Raw genomic sequence first — 18,418 nt, forward strand, 5'->3', positions numbered from 1 at the left:
AAAATATCAATGTCAAGACGCACGCCAGAAATAGGAGAAGGAACTCGGCGAAACACCTAGAAACACCAGAATTTTGTTTTGCTTGTTATTGTTTTAGTAGTTCATCAAGCCCTCATCGTCAGTCTCATCCACGGTATGCCCGAGAAATATGCTGTTTGAGCCTTACCACACTGAAGACATCGGCCACCGATCACCGAAATTAAGCAGCGTCGTGTGCGGCTAGTACTTGGATGGGGGGCCGCTTGAAAACAACGCGTGTTGTTGACCACCAAGTGTTTCTTTCTTTAATTTTTCTCAAACCACTACCACACTATTGATGTGGTACGCATCAACTTTTATTAAAATATTTTGCGTTTAGAATTAATTAATAAAGTTAGTAGTTGTGATTGCAATTTTAACAGTTTTACACAGTACACCCAGTTTCAGAAGAAGTATTCGAGGAGCGAGGAAATCTGAAAGAAATGGCTGATATGGAGAACGAAAACTTGAAAACTCGTAAATTACAACGACGAGCCTATCAGTGAACCTGAACAATTACGAAAGCCTTTCATTGGTGGCACTACAGACGATGGCTTAAAAGCCCACTTTGAGAAATGGGTAAATATCGTGGCCGTGGTTGTAATGTAAAACAAAACGTTCGCGGGGTTTCGGCTCCATTACTTATTCTTAGTCTTAGATTATTGACAATACTCGAAGCGCTCGTCCTCATAAAATTGATGGACGTACAGTGGAACCTAAGCGTGCCGTTCAAATGCAGGCGAAACTGTTAAAGATTGTTTGTTGGTAGTCCCGCGATGATCATCATGAATGCTTCATATCATACGGTAACATTGTCAGAATAAATATTGTTGCAGACAAGGAAACTGGAAAGAAATGTGCATTCGCGTTTATCGAATTTGATAACTATGACCCCGTGGAAAGAAATATTCTGCAAACGAATCCTGCCATAAAAAACAAAGTCCCCGATGTGAAGAAACCTATCGCCAAACAGGATATGGAACGCCAAGGAGGTGGTGATGGAATCGGTGGTCTTGGCCAAGGCGCCCGAGGTGGCGATGATGGTGGAGAACATAATAATTAAGTATGGGGTGGAAATAACAGACAGTCCTGTAAAACTAGAGCGAAAATAGTTTGGCATTTGTTGGTTTAGTAGGGAAAGGGTTTGTATTTTATAATTTTATATATACATACTTTTTTTTTGAAAGGGACAAGAGTGTTAGGTGAGTGATCTTGTACGGAAACCATGCTGATGTTTAGCTAGGGTCAGATGTTTTGTAAAGAACGAAAGTAAGATGGCTTGAAGTTTCAAAGTCCACTATAGAGTCTTCAGGAATATTAAGAGGGCCATCGACATTTTGAATACCTTTGTGATATGGTCTACTCCCGCCGGATCTAAATCTTTCAGCATCAGCATTTTGATACCGTCCGGACCAGATGTCGAGAGTCCATTACAGTTAAATTGTAAGAGCTTACAATTCTTGGGGAGAAGGGTTGCGTATCGGGTGTACGGAACGCGAGAGGTTGGACCTGCTGTGCATGCCGTTGTTGATGCTGTTGTGCCCTGATAGTGAGAGAAAGATTGAGGGTGCAGAGCGCTACAGTAGAGGGACAGCGAAATTACATATCCAATCTTTAGCGGTGCGTAGGCCAGAGCATCTCCGAAGAGGGCACCAACCATTGAAAGAATTTGACTTGATTGATTTCAGGTTCCGTAGAGTTTCCAATTATAGTGCTTAACGGAAGCAGCGGGCCATTGTGTGAAGTAAAGACCATGGAGGCTTTGGGCACCCAATGAAAATAACAGCATCTGACCACAAATCGTGTGGTCCACACCTTGTTAGTCCTAACACCTCCTCGGGTTTTAAAATGGCACCACCCGTTGCAGTGATTACATCTAGTTTGAATTTCGGGTGAAGCCGTCTTTGGGAGGTGCGGCAGAAATAAACTTCGGTTGCAGGCCAGCCCTAAAAGGAGATGTTTGGGCCAGCCTTACTGCAGAGAGCTGCTCCAGTGACGATAGACGAGGGATGAGGTTTAGCGTACTATAGTCGTGCACTGGGGCCACAGCGCTTGAGTGAAAGAACTCCGAGTAATTTCGGTATGCAGAACTGACTGCCATACGAGCAGGTTCCTGTGTGTCCTTGGTTTCACTCTCTAACTATGCCCCGTCTTTTAAGCGGAGCATCATCATGTCCATACCTTCTGCATGTCCAAACCAGCGCAACTATTATAGCTTTATGTCCATAATTGTGGCCATCCCACTAAAAAGCACGTACAATTCATCTTACCATCTCCTTCGATAGCGGTCGGCCATAGCTCTTGCGGAAAATAGTTCTCTCGAATGCTCTCAAGTTATTTTCATCTTTGTTAAGCATCATCCACGCCTCTGTGTTATATACATAAATGGGCATGGTGAGAGATTTATAAGGCGTAATTTGTTTCCGTCGAGAGAGTGATTTGCTTTATAGCTGCCTATCGAGCCCGAAGTTGCACTTGTTGCCAAAGATTGTTTTTAGTTTGGTTTCCAGGCTGGAATTGTGTGGGGTTAATGGTGGATTCTAGCTAAGAAAATCTCGTCACTTTTGGATTTTCCAAGCCGAAGTTACTCTGATAAGCGCCAATCAATTTATTAAAGATGGGATACAATATTTCAGATAGTATCATCGGCAATTAGCTTAAACTGTAGGATCTGCTTTCTTATGGACTGGTCAGAGTATACTAAAGTTGTAGTTCTCAAACATGCATTCAGCGGACCAAATTGCATTTGTACATCTGCACCTACAGCTCTTCGTTGCCGGGTTTGAACAGCCCAGATGATCTACCGTCGATCAAGGGCTTTGTTGTTCCTAAGGCACCTTATTGCTATTCCTATCACGTTTTTGGGCCAGAGGATAGATATGAGCTTCACCCCTATACGACACTCTATTTTCTCTCTCATCAATTCAACAGCTTTGAGAAATGCTCTTTATAAATCAATTGTACATAGAAAGATCTTATAAGTGCTGTCACGGCTACCCTATTGCAAGCACGAAACATAAAAATACACTCAAAATTATTTAGTTGTTAGAAATCAGCTGCTACGAAAAATCATCTATCAGACGAACACAAATCAACTAATGAGAACGTTCAGATCACCATTCTCAATATTGCATTGCAACGATCAGTCGAAAGCTGCTCATGAAAACCATTTGATGCCCAGAAGCACAGTGAAACAATGGGGTCTTCTATTTCTGAGAAAACATCAAAATGCACACCACAAAATGGGGGAGAAACTCGGCCTAAACAACTGGCAAAAGTAACAAATAAAAGTCAAATGTAACAAATAATTGAAAAAGAGGCATTTTTCTGCTTGCATATAAAGGGTTTTCCAATAACAGGTGTTGTTGGTGAATGGATTGCGCTATCGAGAGATGATCATCGATTTTTTATGGCCGGAATTGGATAGTATTGATCTGGACAACGTTTATTTCCAACAAGACGGCGCTACGTGCCACACAAGAAACGAAACCATTGATCTTTTACGGGAAAAGTTTCCGGACCGTGTTATCTCTCGAAGAGGTGATCACAATTGGCCCCCGAGATGTTGTGATTTAACACCTTGTAGGTCTACGCCAACAGCCCAAGGTCGATTCAAAACCTCAAAGATAGAATTCGTGAGGCTATCGAGGACCTAGGACAGCCACTTTGCAATTCGGTTATGGAAAATTTCATGAAAAGGATATTGTCCTGTAAGGTAAGCGTGGTCGTGGTGGTCATTTGCCTGATGTTATTTTCCTTCCTCTTTATAATGAAATAAACATACGATCATTTATATTAAAAAATAGCATTTTTCTTTGAATATTAAAATAACACCTCTGTTTGGACAGCCCTATAGATTTAGTTCTCTGTTTCTGCAAATGCAATTCATTAAGTGAAAATGTTGGCGTTTGTGTGTATTCACGGAAATGGATATTGCTCACTCCAGTTATTCAAAGTATCAATTACACACATTTTGCGGTTGAGTGGAGCAGCAAAAGAATTATGTGTAATGAGTTCATACAAAACAAACGAACTTGCACTCATACATACAAGTATATTACTCTGCATTTCTTGTCTGAAGCTACATACAGATGTACATACGTATGGACATATGTTAATTTTTATTAATAAAACTTTATCTGTAAATGCGATATTGATAACAGGAATATTTACTTGACATGAATAATTTGGTATATTCATATGTACATACAGTACTTGCACTATTCAAGCCATTACCGCGCTGCAAATGATAAGAATTGAGATAAAATTGTTAACAATTCCATACCCTAATTTCAGTATATTTTTATTAATTACGAATAATACAAATTTATTCCTCTGTTTGGTGTCATTACTTCCCTTCCACGTCGCATGCTTGTTGTGCAGTTCTGGATCCTAGCCGGTGCAATATATCAAAGTTTCGAAATATACAGAGATAACCCAATGATTTTAGGTATTACCAGACACTCTCAATCGGATTGACATACGGCGAGTTGTTGGTTATGACAAAAGATGCTAAAAAATAGTTATTCGACCATATTACAGACTATATGAAAAATATATACATACATTCTGTCAAAAAAGTACCCGGAATCGTTCAATTAAAAAGCACGCGTTACACATATGCCTGAATTTTTTTTCTTCTGGAATGTTGGTACAACTGCCCTCTATAGTGTGGCAGAGTTTGAGGGTAATCTGTCCTTTAGCTTGTTTTTGGCATTTTATTATATCAGTCAACCGCAGGTGTTCTTTGGGATTTTCGCTATGGGTAAAAACATCGAAAAAAGAATTTGTCTTAAATTTTGTGTTTTGAACGGGGTTTCCTGTGCCGAATCGTTGAAAATGTTGCGAAGGCCTATGGTGAGTGTGCTTTATCAAAAACATGGATCTACGAGTAGTATAAAGCTTTTGCAGAGAGCCGAGAAATCGTGGAAGATTTGCCCCGATCTGGTCGCCCATCAACGTCTTCAACGGATGAAAACATCGACAAAGTCAAGGAAATGGTGCTGGAAAACCCTCATTTTGTTTGAGGGAGGTAGCTCGTGACCTTAGCGTGTCTCACGAATCAATTCGCAACATTTTACATCATCAATTGGGCTCGACTCGTTCCAAGATAGTTGAATTTCTTTAAAAAATTTCATCGGAAGAAGGTGGCTGAAGACATGCTTGAACAAGTGAATTCGGACCCATGAATTTATCCAGCTCATCATCGCATCATAACAGGTGATGAGACGTGGGCACATGTGTTTGACATGCAAACCAGTCAACAGGCGGCTGAATGGCGCTATCCACATGAGTCGAGACCTTTGAAAACCACTTCAAAACTTAAATTGCCACTCCGCGAACGCCGCTATGAGTCGATGGAGGCCATTAACGAGAATTCGCTGAAGGAGCTAAGCAAAAGGTGCTTTGACGACGGGACTAATCATTGGCATATGTGTATTGCTTCAAATTGAGCCTATTTTGAAGGCGGCCAAATAATCTTTGATGATTAAACAATTATTTTACGTTTTATTGAACGATTCCGGTACTTTTTATACTGAATGTACATAAAACAAAGTATAAAGGGAAACCGCATGACAAGTATTTTATGAGTAGATTGATTTATTAATTTATTTATTATTTTTGGGTAGAACCACTCATGACATTTATTTCTTAAAGATAATTCTTTTGAAATGTTGGCCGCAACTGCGCCGTTGAGGACTCGCTGGAGGACTTCGGTCGGTATCTCGTAAATGACTTTAGTAATGCTAACTTCCAATGCCTCAATCGAAACTGGTTTATCCACAAAGCACTTAGACACTACACACCCCCACAAATAAAAGTCCAAGGCTGTAATATCACACGGTCTCGGTGGTCCCAAACGAGAGATAAATTGCTCATTGAAACGACGACGCAGTAAATCCATTGTTTCACTGGATGTATGGCAAGTAGCGTCATCTTGTTGGAACTGAATGCTATGGAGATCACGGCCTGCAATTTTCGGCATCGAAAAGTCGTTTATCATGGTACGATAGCGTTTGCCATTCACTAACGCTAGCCTCGTCTTTGAAGAAATATGGGCCGATGATTCTTCCAGCCCATAGGCCGCACCAAACAGCCGTTTTCTGTGAATGTAATGCGTGTTCTTGAATGGCCTTGGGTTGCTCTTCAGCTCAAATGCGGTAATTTCGCTTAATTCAGAGAGAACTTAGGTTCGAATATCGGTGAAAGACCAAAATGAAGAAAAAGTTTTTCTAATAGCGGTCGCCCCTCGGCAAGCAACGTCCCACCTCCGAGTGTATTTCTGCCATGGAAAAGCTTCTCATAAAAAAACAACTGCCGTTCGGAATCGGCTTGAAACTGTAGGTCCCTCCATTTGTGGAACATCAAGACATACGCCAGAATTAGGAGGAGGATCTCGTCCAAACATCCAAAAAGGGTGTACGCACTAATTAAATATATATATTAAGCCAAAAATGAACCTCGTCGCTGAACAAAATGCGGGTCCCAAAATGCGGATCTTCGGCGAGTTTTTCAAGAGCCCAACGACTGAAATTATGACGCTTTGATGGATGAGCCGGCTTCAAATCTTGGATTAGCTGTATTTTGTACGCTTCTTTAATTCAGTCATCATTTCAAAAATTGTTTGAAAAAGCGTCTGACTGGGATTGTGACGATATCATTCCGCTTTCGAAGTAGAGTCATTGCAGCAACTCTCCCAATCTGAAATCGAGCAATGGATTGTAGAAGCTCATTCAGAACGCACAGTTTTAAGTGAAGAATAATGTAATGAAGACGACGAAACAGGACTAGCGACATGATGCTAAATACGAATAAGATTACATTGGCAGAGGCAATATCAGCTTTCAAAATATGTTTCGGAGCAAAGCAATGCTTGCTTAAACGATCGTATAACGCTGCAGAGGCTCAGAAAAAGTGTGGGACTGATGAAGCGAGTGTGCACAAAACAAACCAAAATCGAAAATTTATTTAATTTCGAATTGATCTTATCGCTTTAAAGTCTATTCAATGAATATAATAAAAACAGTACAAAAACTATTTCCATTTGTATGAAAAAAACTTCACCACTTGCGACAACCTCGAAACTCGCACCGAGCCCGGTTTTCATTACGTGCAAGAATCGAGTTTCTACTGTACATTCCTTTATCTCTATACTATTAAACTTCAGATATTGGACTGATTGAAGGAGGGCAGAGCAATTATAGTCAAAAGTTTATTTTCTCACAAAAAATACATATAGTGTGTATGTGTACATGCATATTTTGTATATATATGTATATGGACATATGGACGACGTAGATGTAGCTAAAATATTTTTGCATATTTTTTTGTTTATTGCTTTATTATGAGTGTGGCTGTGTAGATTTGGTAATCTAGCTTTGCATATGCATTTAAGTAAATACACATACATATAAAGGTCATCATCCTTATACATACGAGTTGAGCGAATTAAATTTACAATATGTGCATTAGCATATTGAAGGAAGCGATAATTTACAATCATTTTGAAATATTTGTATGCACATACATACACATGTGCTAGTAATCAAATAATAAATTATAATCATTATATTTTTGAAGATTGCCCAGCTTAGTTCAATTAGGTCGGTTGTGTACTGTTCTTTGTAATTGCACTGCATACATAACCCATGGGCTGAAAAGTCCCGGGCATAACACATAGACGACACTGGTTTTATTATTTATTTCACCTCATTTTCAGTTCATACTAACGTTAAAAAGACAGCTGCTGAAATTTCATGATATTCTATTCATTAGTTCGTGAGTTATTGTGCTAAGAGTGACGATACTTTTGTTATTTTCAAAATAATGAACCAAACAGAATTTCTTGTTTTAGTTTTACACTTTTTTCCCCATCAAAAGAAAAAATACCGTTCAAGCGATACAATGACGTGGAAAGTATTATGGAAGCAATAATAAAACGATGGTTTGCTGACCTCAAACGTGGTCGTAGCGACACCGTAGAGAGATGATGCACAACGTAGTGGACATCCAAATGAGGCGGTAGCACCAAAAAATATAAAAAAAAACCACAAAATCATTTTGTATGATCAAGAAGTGAAGTTGGTGGAGTTAGCTGACATCGTTATTATATCAAAGGAATGAGTTGGCTTTATATTGCGTGAGAATTTGAATATGGGAAAGCTCTGTTCAAAGTGGGTGCCGCGTTTGCTCACAATTTTGGTTCATCAAGACAACGCACCGCACAAGTCAATCAAAACAATGGCAAAACTTCGAATTGCTCCCATAACCACCGTGTTCGACTTCTGGCTGTTCGCAGACCTAAAAAAATGCTCGCTCGACTGAAGAGATTATCGCTGAAACTGATGCATATTCTGAGGCAAAAGATAAATTGTTCCACAAAGTGTTATTGAAATGTTAAAGCAGCGCTGGAATGATTGCGTTGTTCTTGATGGAAATTACGTTGATGAATAAAGCTAATTTTGAACAAAAAAAAAAACGTGTTTTCTTTGTTAGGCCCGGGACTTTTCAACCCATGTGTTACCTATGTTCATAATGGATGTTTTGATATCGACCGCCAAGATGTTGAGCTTACATTCCGCGCATCTATCTAATATAACGCAAAATAAATTTAAAACGTGGGATCCAATTCCAAAATCTTGGAACTGGAAATCATTTTTACTTAACTTTCTAATATAAAAGTATTATATCTATGTTATGTAGAAATCATATATTTTTATTTACTTGTGTTTATGGATTCATTTGAGTCAGAAAATTATCTGTATCTATTAAAAAAATTTTGTAATATAGTTTATCAATCAAACGTTAAAAAAAAAACCAGCAACACTAAAAAAATAAACGAAATTGTAAAGTTTATGTTGTTTTAGCTAAAACTTTCGTTGTCATACATCCATACGTCTAAGTTAAGTTAAGTTAAGTTATTTGTTTTTTCATCTAAAATCTCCAGTAACATTTTTTTCATTATTGTCTTAAGTTCGGCCGTTGCATTCGATGCGCGTTACGAGCATGAAATTGCTAATTATAGAAAAAGCCTTCTCTAATAGTGGTCGCTACTCGGCAGAAATGAAATTGTAGGTTCCCCCAATTGTATGACAGGGTAAATATCTATCAAGGAATGCGTCAGATAAATACTTCCACCTCGCTCTTGATCATTTCAATAAGAAATTAAATTCTTAACAATAGAGTTCAAATCCAAACAATGTTTAAGAACTGGAAATAAAAAATTTGAACCTAACGCACTTGTTAAGCTATGGACTATTCACCATAGATAATCTATTCACAAGTCACTGGACAAATCAAAATAAAGAAGCAACAAGGCGTATTCATTAAAGGTGGTGGCACTAGGACAACAACAAATACAATCGTATGAAAGTGGAAATCGCTTCTCGTACAAGTGGTTGTATGCTCTTGGCCCCATTGCGTTCAGACATATGGCATTAGAAATGTCCGTATATGACCATTTCACGTTTTGATCTATAATAAGTTTATAGTTATGACACTACCCCTCGTTCATTAAAAAGAAAAAATGAATTTGTCCTTCGGAGAATATTTCTTTTATATTGGTCATTACCGCTTTCGTTTCATTCAACATGTAGGTTAACTTTCGATATTCCGCCTTCAATTTCTTGAGCTCTTTTTCTAGCTTAAATATTTTCTCCTCACTCAAAGATTCCAAAACTTGAAAGCTTCAAATTTATGGAAAATTAAAATATCAATAGCCCACGATTTGCGTGTGTACACTTACTCTGTTTGCGTTTCGCAGTCTTTAACCTGCGTTATAATTGTTTCTGTCAAAGAAGGTAACGAACCACGTTCAACGGCCGGCATACAGTTTGAAATGGAGTCATGCGAAAACGGTGCGAATAGAATGATTTTTGCCAGTAATCTGCCTTTTTACCTGGGAACACTACATCTTCACGGGAAAAGTGGTCACAACAAATAAAATCATTGCCCCTAAGCTGTATTCGGCATGATCTGGACCACATCAATCGTTCTGATTCCTCCATTGGAACCTTGAAAAATGGTACTATTTAACCCCGGTATTTTTTAAAACAAACTTTGTCATTTTATCATTTATTTTTGAAAAATCTTTTGAATTGAAATAAATTTCAAAATTAAAAAAATTCAATTTTTGAATTACAAATTTGAATGTTAAAAATACGTTCTGTCATTTCATTCTGTGCTGACAGCTACATAGACACGGCGATAGAAAAAATACATCGGATTTATTGATATCATCTTTAACAAATTCGCCTTAAGAATGTGAATCGTGAAATATCTTAAACGCTTGTAGTTTGTTTTTGATTTCAGTGTAAGTATTTTGATTTTGAATAGTCGGCTTCGCTCGACATATTGACAACTCGTACTTGCACTATAGCTAGTTGCATAGTGTGCGGACAAGCAGCGTATCGTCATCGTTGCTACATTAAAAAATAATGTAGTATCGCTGACGATACGACCCGTGTGCGAAGGCCCTAATGCAAGCAAAAATATATAGTAAAAGCTGATTTTTTTCATTGCAGTTGAAAAATTTCATATGAATTTTTTATTGTGAATGCTAATGCCTAAAACTCATTGTGAACTTACAAATAGTAAACAGCTGACGCACGAAAACAACAAATACTCCAAGGTTTTAGTTGTTTTCCTGATATATTTTGTTTCCAATCATATTTCTTCAATATAATATAGCATAATAAATTAATGCAATTATTAAACATTTTTAAAGCTTATAGCGATGATCAAAATTTGTGTATCTTGTGATGAAATATCAACACTTGAAAACTAAGTTAAAATATCATATTCGTGTCGCACACAAACAGAAAAATCGATAGAACAAAATCCTTTAGGCGCCGAGGAATACATAACGCAACCAATTTTGTGTCATGGGTGCCGAGCATTCTCAACAGCGCGCCGAGGCAGATGGACGCGAAATTTTTGAAGGCGATTTGAAAATTACGCTTGGCAACAATCGCCAATCACATAGTGCCACACCCACTGGCAGCGCAAAACGGCGTCCTGGTCGACAAAGTACCAGTAGCGGCAGTTTAAGCCGCGGCAGCAAACATATCGTTGAAACAGTAGCAGCAACTGCTTCGCCAACTAACTCGGCAGAGCTTAGTCGCCCACCCTCGCCACCACTGAGTGTATGCTCCGACTTACCTTACGTCTCGTATACGGATCGCCCGATTGGTGACTCACCGAAAATACGCAGCAAGCCACATAGCCGTCATCAACAACAGAATAGCATAATGCGCAACACAGGGATACGTAAATCTTTTGGTGCTACCCCAAAGCGTCCGCAATCTACTTCAGGCACAATAGTTATTGTTAAACCAGGTGCGCGTGACGCAGACTATGATGCTGATGCCGATTTGACACGTTTGCGTAACATTCCACAATTCCTGCCAGTATTACGTGATTCTATTGCAACGGCTGCATTTACACGCGATCAAGAAGTGCTGGAGCGTTTAAATTCACAGCATTTAGTGAGCATTTCCAGCCGTATGCAGACACATTTGAACCTATGCGCTTCACAGGTGGCGCAGGAGCAAAACCATCTTGTCGAGCGCACAAAGGTGGTAAGCAATTCTATAACGACACTGTTCGCGTCTTTCGTTGACATGCAAAAGACTTATGCCGCATATGCGGAGCAGTTTGCCAAGGTGCGAACTATTTCACAGCAGCTAAGTCGCTGCAACTCTTTACTACATGACAATATCGCCAATCTGGAGGCTATAAATAATTTCCTTGACGTAGAAGATCGCTTAGAGCCCTTCATTTGGCGCACTGATGATAATAAACTGCGCGGCGAAGCCGAGGGCGCACCCGGTGGAGGTAGTGGACGTTTAACGCGCATGTAGTTTGGCAGAGCAGCAATATTGTGCTAAAAATTGTTGCTCAAAATGAGCGTTAATAAAATCACGGCGAGGCGTTTCCGCTGGATAAGCAATATTTACCTCCATTAGATGTGAGGAGCCACTCTTCTAGGTTTGATTGCCGTCAAAAGTGTGATTTGAAAGTCTGTGTTTCCGTTTGTTTTGAAAATGTAAATACGAAGTAACATTGGTCTCTGTTTTAATAAGTTCGGTTTGTCGTTGTTGTAAATTATATATCCTTAAGGTTTAATGTTAAATATAAATAAATGTAGAACCATGAAAGTAAGGGGGCGTCCATAAATTACGTGAGGTGTTTTTTTCAATTTTCTGACCCTCCCTCCCCCCCTGGTGAGATGTCGTGAGATTTTATTCAACCCCCTCCCCCATCCCCCAATCTCACGTGAGATTTTTCAAAATGTGGGATTCTTATGTAAACGTGTTGGATTGTTATTGTAAAAAGAAAAAAAATTTGCTTCGTGCTTTTATTTACGACTAGTTAAGACTAGTAATCAATATTGCTGAGAGTTATAAGTGTAATAAAAATGTAACAATAGAAGACTTAAATCGTAACTACTGCGATTAAAAAAAGAATATCTACTCTAATTCAGTCCATGGAGAATCATGCGCGGTTTCAAGAGAGAGTATTGGGACCAACATGTCCATATGATTTTCAGTAAAATCATGTGCTCCTTCAACTTCGTTCTAATCTAGCCACTCTAAGCCGTTGACGCTTGCGCACAGTAACTCATTAGCTCGTCTTGTGACAATCCGTGAGGGTCGCACTTTGCGGAACATACGCGCTTGCTTAGCTGGTGCAATGTGAGCTGCTCTCCTGTGCTCTGCAGCTCTTGTGATAGATGCGAAGTAAATACCGCATGTACTGCAGCATATTTTCTCTAAATCATCACGTATACTTGGGCAATAGAGATCAATAGGCGTGCTGATGAAGGCATTCAGCGGTTGAATCGGTACGCGTATTAGAAATGGAACAAATGATTTTCCGTCATGTTCTTTAAAGTCCGGAATTGTCAAACGTCAACCTGAGTGATAGGGCGTTCGGCTCATAGTGGAGCGAAAACAACCGACGGGCTACACTTTACCGCAAATTCAGATTAAATTGAGCTATTTGGTATAAAACAAATATGGTGGTTTGACAGTAGTAATGTATAACGTCGAAGTATGAATGAAATTATTTTCTTTCGAACGAATTAGTAAATGATCTTAATCATACTACGATTACGCTTGAGATTAAATCTTAAGCATGTACAATTTTTTTGTTTCAATCAGAAAAAAAATTGCGTGATATTTGCCGAGACCCCCCCTCTCTCCAACGTAAGATTAGATGAGATTTGACTCGACCCCCTCCCCCCCTTAAACATCTCACGTAATTTATGGATGCCCCCTAATTGCTTGATTAATTTTAATTTATTTATAGTTCCTCGTATTAGTTACATAGACTAAGGTAAAATAAACATTGTTAAAACAAATTCATACACATACATACACGTATATACATATTTATAAATATATATTTCTTCTTGGGCGTCAACTCATATGTTACTAAATTTACTATTCGTCTTAATTATTCTATACAATCAACAGTAGTTGTTATTGCGCTAAGCTCGAAATCTTGAAATAGGTGATATTTCGAGTTGTTCTACTTGAGAAATGTAATTAACTTCCTCGATGTTCTATTTCGGCTCAACACATGTCAATGCAAGAGCTAAGGAACAACTTACACCAATATGCAACAAGTATTATAACCATATCTAGGTATGTATAGTTCATATGCTTAATTTCTAGAAAAGTTTTTGCAGTCGTTTTTTGTCCTCTGCATCACGTGCACGTTGCTCCGCGTCAATGGCTTGTAACTCTTTATTTACTAAGGCTTTTAGTCCTGGATCTAACTCTGCGGCTTTGAGAAAATCATTTCGCGCTTCTACAGGCTTCCACGCACCAGCATGTGCCTTGGCACGTCGAAACAACGCCTTAACGTTGTTCTTATCTAACTCAAGCACTTCAGTGCAATGTTCTATGACCGCATAATAATCAAGATCTAAAAGACGGCACTGTGCATAATTTAATAATAAAGGTACTTTTAACGCAGCTAAAGCCAACCATTCTTCGTCGTGCGGTTTTTCTCTGAAATATACATAATTACATATGAATAATATCAAGCAATAGAATTTTTCATTTACACACTTTGTCATAAGCTGTTCAATCATGCCTACAGCCTTGCGGTAGCACTCTTCAGCTTCTTTGTACTCCTTCTCTTTGTATAATTGATTGCCCTTTTCACGTAGTATCGCTTGGGCGTTCATCTTTTCTTCGTCGTCCATTTGCCAACGTTCTTTTTCGTACTCCTCTGGCAGCTCAATTGAGAATAGTTCGATGATGAATTCCAAATCACTTGGTTTAGCAAGCAGTTCATCCAGGTCTTTATAACCAATACCTTCGTTCTGAAGTGTCATTCCACAGCAATGGCGTCTTTCCTGTGTGTTCTTGGCGACATCACGCAATGTTTTGGATATGAAGGGGTATTGGGTAACCAGCTGAACAATCACTTCTTATTAGAAAGTTGCAATGCAGAATTTCATACACAGGCTACTCACCGATTTGTGTACGGTGAATTTGGCAACTTCATTAAGTGCCATTTTTTGTACAATAACTTCCCAGACCTCCAATTTGAACTTTTTACCAAGCACCAACTCCATTGGTTGACCCATTTCACGGCTGTCGTCCAGCAACAAACCATCGTCGACCTTACGCGTCTGGAAATGGAATTTTACACGGGTGCCTGCCTTCAACGGAATGAATTTTTTGCCGGAATGCAGCATTTGCTTTGTTATTAAAGCATTGTCGATTGAAGGAGTCATGTCTCCGCTTCAAAGTGTTCAAATAGTTATTCTGGCTTAAATAGGATATCCAATGAGAGTTTATAAAGTTGTACTGTTATTTTATTACTAAAATAAAGCTGCTTCTACTCTACGTATCAATTCACAATGGAATATATAAGAAGAAAGTTTGCGTACATTAATTGATTGCTTTTTACTCTTCGTGCCTCCAAAATTATATTGTATTTAATGGGCAAAAAAACAATAGTAACATTTTAAATAATGTTTACCAGTTTTTTGGTATTGCTGATGAGAGTTTCGCATAATTAGAATAGCATCGACAAAGCATTCCGAACGTTTCCAATTCTTCCGATACAACTCTGATAATGTGTATGTGAAGTGCGTAAAATTTTCTGCACCGTAGTGCAATAAGTTTCATAAAAGCAAATGCATTTAAAGGATATAAAGAAGCATTTCAAATAATTTAATTTAGTTATTAATTAAGTACGAGCGTAATTTATTCTATTTTAACTTAAAATGGCGGTAAGTGAATGAGAGGGATGTGTGCACGTATTTGTCATACGGAACTAACTCGGTGTAACTCAAGAGTGCTGAAGTTCCCATTTTCCTTAATGTCGCACGAAAAGCAGACCATGCTTTTTAAATTTGACTAATTTTTAGACGTTAAAATGGATTAGATTTTAATATTGAGTTTGTTGACATATTTTATGTGATTGTATTCTTTGTTGGACGCTTCTTAGCGTTAATGGTGATTAAAGTGAATATGCGGAAATAAGGGAGTTAGCCGGCAATTATAGGTTGTTCACAAGATAGTCGAGCTTACATTACTGGAATGGCCTGGATATAGTATATTCGATTAAGGAGTAGTAACCATCAACGTTTCCAAAAAATTATGAGAGGCTTTATAAACAACACAAATTTATGTGTATTTTTCCCATTTTAGACCTGCTCAATACGCACCAAAGACCAACTGGCCGTACTGCTGAAGCTCATTGATGTCAACAAAGTCGGTTTAACGCGCAAAAACTTCAGCATCCGGCAGCGCATATGGCAAGTTATAACGCAGAAACTGAACGAAATGCAAGGTGCCGAGAAAGACGTGGAGGGTTGGAAGCGGGTAAATACGCACACTAAATCTATTTCTTGAAGGTTTTTTTTTACAAAGCCTTCCAATTTCAGAGTTACAATGCTTGGCGTTTGAATGCCGGCAAATATTTGGAGGAAGAAAAGCAACGCATTATCAAAGATGGTACAATTCTATAACAAATATTTACAGATGTATAGAAAAAATTGTATCATTCAATTTCTTGCAGTGGCAGACGATGACTATTTTGTTATAAATGTAACAGAGGAAGAATTTGCTAGTGAGCCTGATTATGATGATGGCGCTACTGTATGTTACGGTTGATCGTGAACTATGATTTGTGAATTATAATTTTTTTCGTCCAGTATTTAGATCCGAAAGATCGGCAATTAACACGTTTGCATGAACTCGTAAGTAAACAAAGGCTATTATTTATCAACTCATCTGAGGATGACGAACCGCTAAGACAGCGTCTATGGCAAAATATAGCAGATGAGTTAAATAATATACCAGATGGTGTTAAGCTACCGAAAGAGGAGTGGCGAAAGGTATTTTATGGCCATTGTTGTTTTTTATTGCAATTTATTAATGCAACTTTCATTGGAACCACAACAGCACGTCGATTTGAACCTGTATACCGTACAACGTGGAAGAAAACGGAAGAATACACGGAAATCAAGGAAACCATTAGCACTTTCTAAAGAGAAAAATGACGAGGTAGGGGCTGTGAAAAAATTTGTACGTGTATATAAAAATATATACGTGTTCGTATGTTTCTAAATTCTTCGTAGCTTAACAGCGAATGCAAGGTTAAGGTCTCCGGATCATATGAGAGTACATACGAGGAGTATATAGTAGAAGATTTTCCAGCAACAGAACAAGCGCATCAAAAGGATAACACGTCCAACAGCGATATGCAAAATGATGTTTTTGCTGAAATTGAAGATATCGACGATAACACTGATGATATAATTAAATTACTCAATGAATCGCATACGAATAGTGCTACTGAAAATTTTCCCTTCGATATCGACGTCGTCGATGAAGATGGTGATTATGACAATTTCGAAAGTATTAATGAAACTTCGGAAACTTCTGATAAATACAGAAAGAAACGTTTAAAGCAAACACCAATAGTTAAATCCTTCAAATTCTCGAATCGCATAACTAATGCCGTTGAACAAATACAAAATGATGTGAGAGAAACGAAGGATATGCTTAAACAAACAACAAACTTATTGAACCGAGTGTGTAACATTATGGAAGAGCGCAATAAGAAACAAGATGAGACGAATGCGCTACTAAAACGTAATGGACAATTGTTAAAAATTTTAGTCGAATATAAATGTGGCGTGCGGGGTAAGGCGAAAAAGTGACACTGAAATAATATGAGATGCTGAAAAATTGCATTAAGTAATTATTAAATTCATTATAAAACCGTACTGTTAGGATAATTTACTGAAATTAAGGTTAAAAAAACGTATTTGCACAAATAACACGCATTTTTATTTTTTAATGTAAGTATGTATATATTTTTTGTATACTTCATTTTTTCTTTATTTAGATTCACGAATTTAACTCTGACTTCGCTAACAAACTCCTACATAATTTATGTATGTGTACACACTTTGGTACTTTGGGATGTGCTTATCCTTTTTTTTTTTGATGTATGTATTATATGTTATTTAATATTATTTGTTATAAAGTCACAATTTGATGTAATATTACTTTAAACATTACACTACATACATAGTTTTAACAGTTGTTTCATCAATAGGACATACATATACGCAATTATCAATGTATTGTATAAACTATTTTTACTTTTAAGATTTAAAAAGTGTATACATATGTATGTATGTATGTATTTATGTATATTTCATTTAAATATCCAATTTAAGGTTAGTTTGGTATTCCCCATTAATGCATGCCCACAAAGTTGATCCCCTTCAAATGTATACTATTTTATAAATGACTAGTTTAACAACCACTTCGCTCAACATCTATGTAACTATTACATTTAAAAAAGAAACGTACTAATAATTTATGGTAAATTATATTGCTTAAGTTGCATTATTGAATCCTTTTGTTTGGGCTATAAGCATAAAAATAGTCTTAGTATTGCGCGCCTAGTTTGCAAAGCATTTCGCATCTTACGCGGCTTGGCGCTAAGCCCGGTGTTTGGTATAAGATTAAGTAAAGCTACATACAGTGCCGGATAAAACATTTGCAAACTTTGACAATTCAGTTATAAAGGCAAGAAATATTGAAATATTAGATCTGCTTATGGATCAATTGTTACAAATTATCACGTTTTGGTGTTCATGCAACCAAAAAACTTGCAAAGTAGGGAAAAATGAGAGCGCCAAATGACATTTCATTTTGAGGGGAAGTTGCCAGTTTTTACTGATACAACAACAACAACAACTGCATAAATTTCTACTTGTAGAGATTTTCGAGTGAGAAAAACAGAAAAACGAATTCTAATTTGCCAATTGAGTCAAAGTTCTAAATTAAAATAAAATTGAATTAAATAAAAATAGAGATTAAAATGGAAAATGTAAGTAAATATAAAGTAGATAAAA

At 37.7% G+C, this 18,418-nt stretch overlaps 3 protein-coding genes and 1 pseudogene across 3 annotated transcripts; 3 read left to right on the forward strand and 1 right to left on the reverse strand.

Annotated features, from left to right (window-relative positions):
- The first annotated feature begins 461 nt into the window (after window positions 1-461).
- Window positions 462-1,150, forward strand: LOC128857478 (heterogeneous nuclear ribonucleoprotein 87F-like; annotated as a pseudogene).
- A 9,477-nt stretch (window positions 1,151-10,627) lies between these two features.
- Window positions 10,628-12,344, forward strand: LOC128857864 (BLOC-1-related complex subunit 5). The gene has a single exon (XM_054093664.1). The coding sequence runs from the start codon at window positions 10,902-10,904 to the stop codon at window positions 11,877-11,879; it is 978 nt and encodes a 325-aa protein (XP_053949639.1). The 5' UTR covers window positions 10,628-10,901; the 3' UTR covers window positions 11,880-12,344.
- A 953-nt stretch (window positions 12,345-13,297) lies between these two features.
- Window positions 13,298-14,866, reverse strand: LOC128857865 (AH receptor-interacting protein). The gene is made up of 3 exons (XM_054093665.1): window positions 14,507-14,866; window positions 14,097-14,446; window positions 13,298-14,036 (listed from the first exon to the last, which is right to left on the reverse strand). Exons 1-3 carry the CDS (start codon window positions 14,768-14,770, stop codon window positions 13,694-13,696), a joined length of 957 nt encoding a protein of 318 aa, XP_053949640.1. The 5' UTR covers window positions 14,771-14,866; the 3' UTR covers window positions 13,298-13,693.
- Window positions 14,867-15,107: 241 nt separating this feature from the next.
- Window positions 15,108-17,476, forward strand: LOC128857863 (uncharacterized). Its single transcript, XM_054093663.1, has 8 exons — window positions 15,108-15,271; window positions 15,693-15,866; window positions 15,929-15,998; window positions 16,063-16,142; window positions 16,199-16,381; window positions 16,449-16,550; window positions 16,625-17,350; window positions 17,398-17,476. Exons 1-7 carry the CDS (start codon window positions 15,266-15,268, stop codon window positions 17,207-17,209), a joined length of 1,200 nt encoding a protein of 399 aa, XP_053949638.1. The 5' UTR covers window positions 15,108-15,265; the 3' UTR covers window positions 17,210-17,350; window positions 17,398-17,476.
- Window positions 17,477-18,418: the final 942 nt, after the last annotated feature.

The sequence above is a fragment of the Anastrepha ludens genome, chromosome 3 (genome assembly GCF_028408465.1).
Source record: "Anastrepha ludens isolate Willacy chromosome 3, idAnaLude1.1, whole genome shotgun sequence".
NCBI classification, from domain to species: Eukaryota; Metazoa; Arthropoda; class Insecta; order Diptera; family Tephritidae; genus Anastrepha; species Anastrepha ludens.

Coding starts and splice junctions, on each gene's coding strand:
- LOC128857864 (XM_054093664.1), top strand. CDS start 10,902: ATGGGTGCCGAGCATTCTCAACAGCGCGCCGAGGCAGATGGACGCGAA.
- LOC128857865 (XM_054093665.1), bottom strand. CDS start 14,770: ATGACTCCTTCAATCGACAATGCTTTAATAACAAAGCAAATGCTGCAT. Junction 14,447..14,506: donor AATTCACCGTACACAAATCG/GTGAGTAGCCTG, acceptor GTGATTGTTCAG/CTGGTTACCCAATACCCCTT. Junction 14,037..14,096: donor ATTGAACAGCTTATGACAAA/GTGTGTAAATGA, acceptor TGTATATTTCAG/AGAAAAACCGCACGACGAAG.
- LOC128857863 (XM_054093663.1), top strand. Junction 15,999..16,062: donor GCAACGCATTATCAAAGATG/GTACAATTCTAT, acceptor AATTTCTTGCAG/TGGCAGACGATGACTATTTT. Junction 16,143..16,198: donor ATTATGATGATGGCGCTACT/GTATGTTACGGT, acceptor TTTTTCGTCCAG/TATTTAGATCCGAAAGATCG.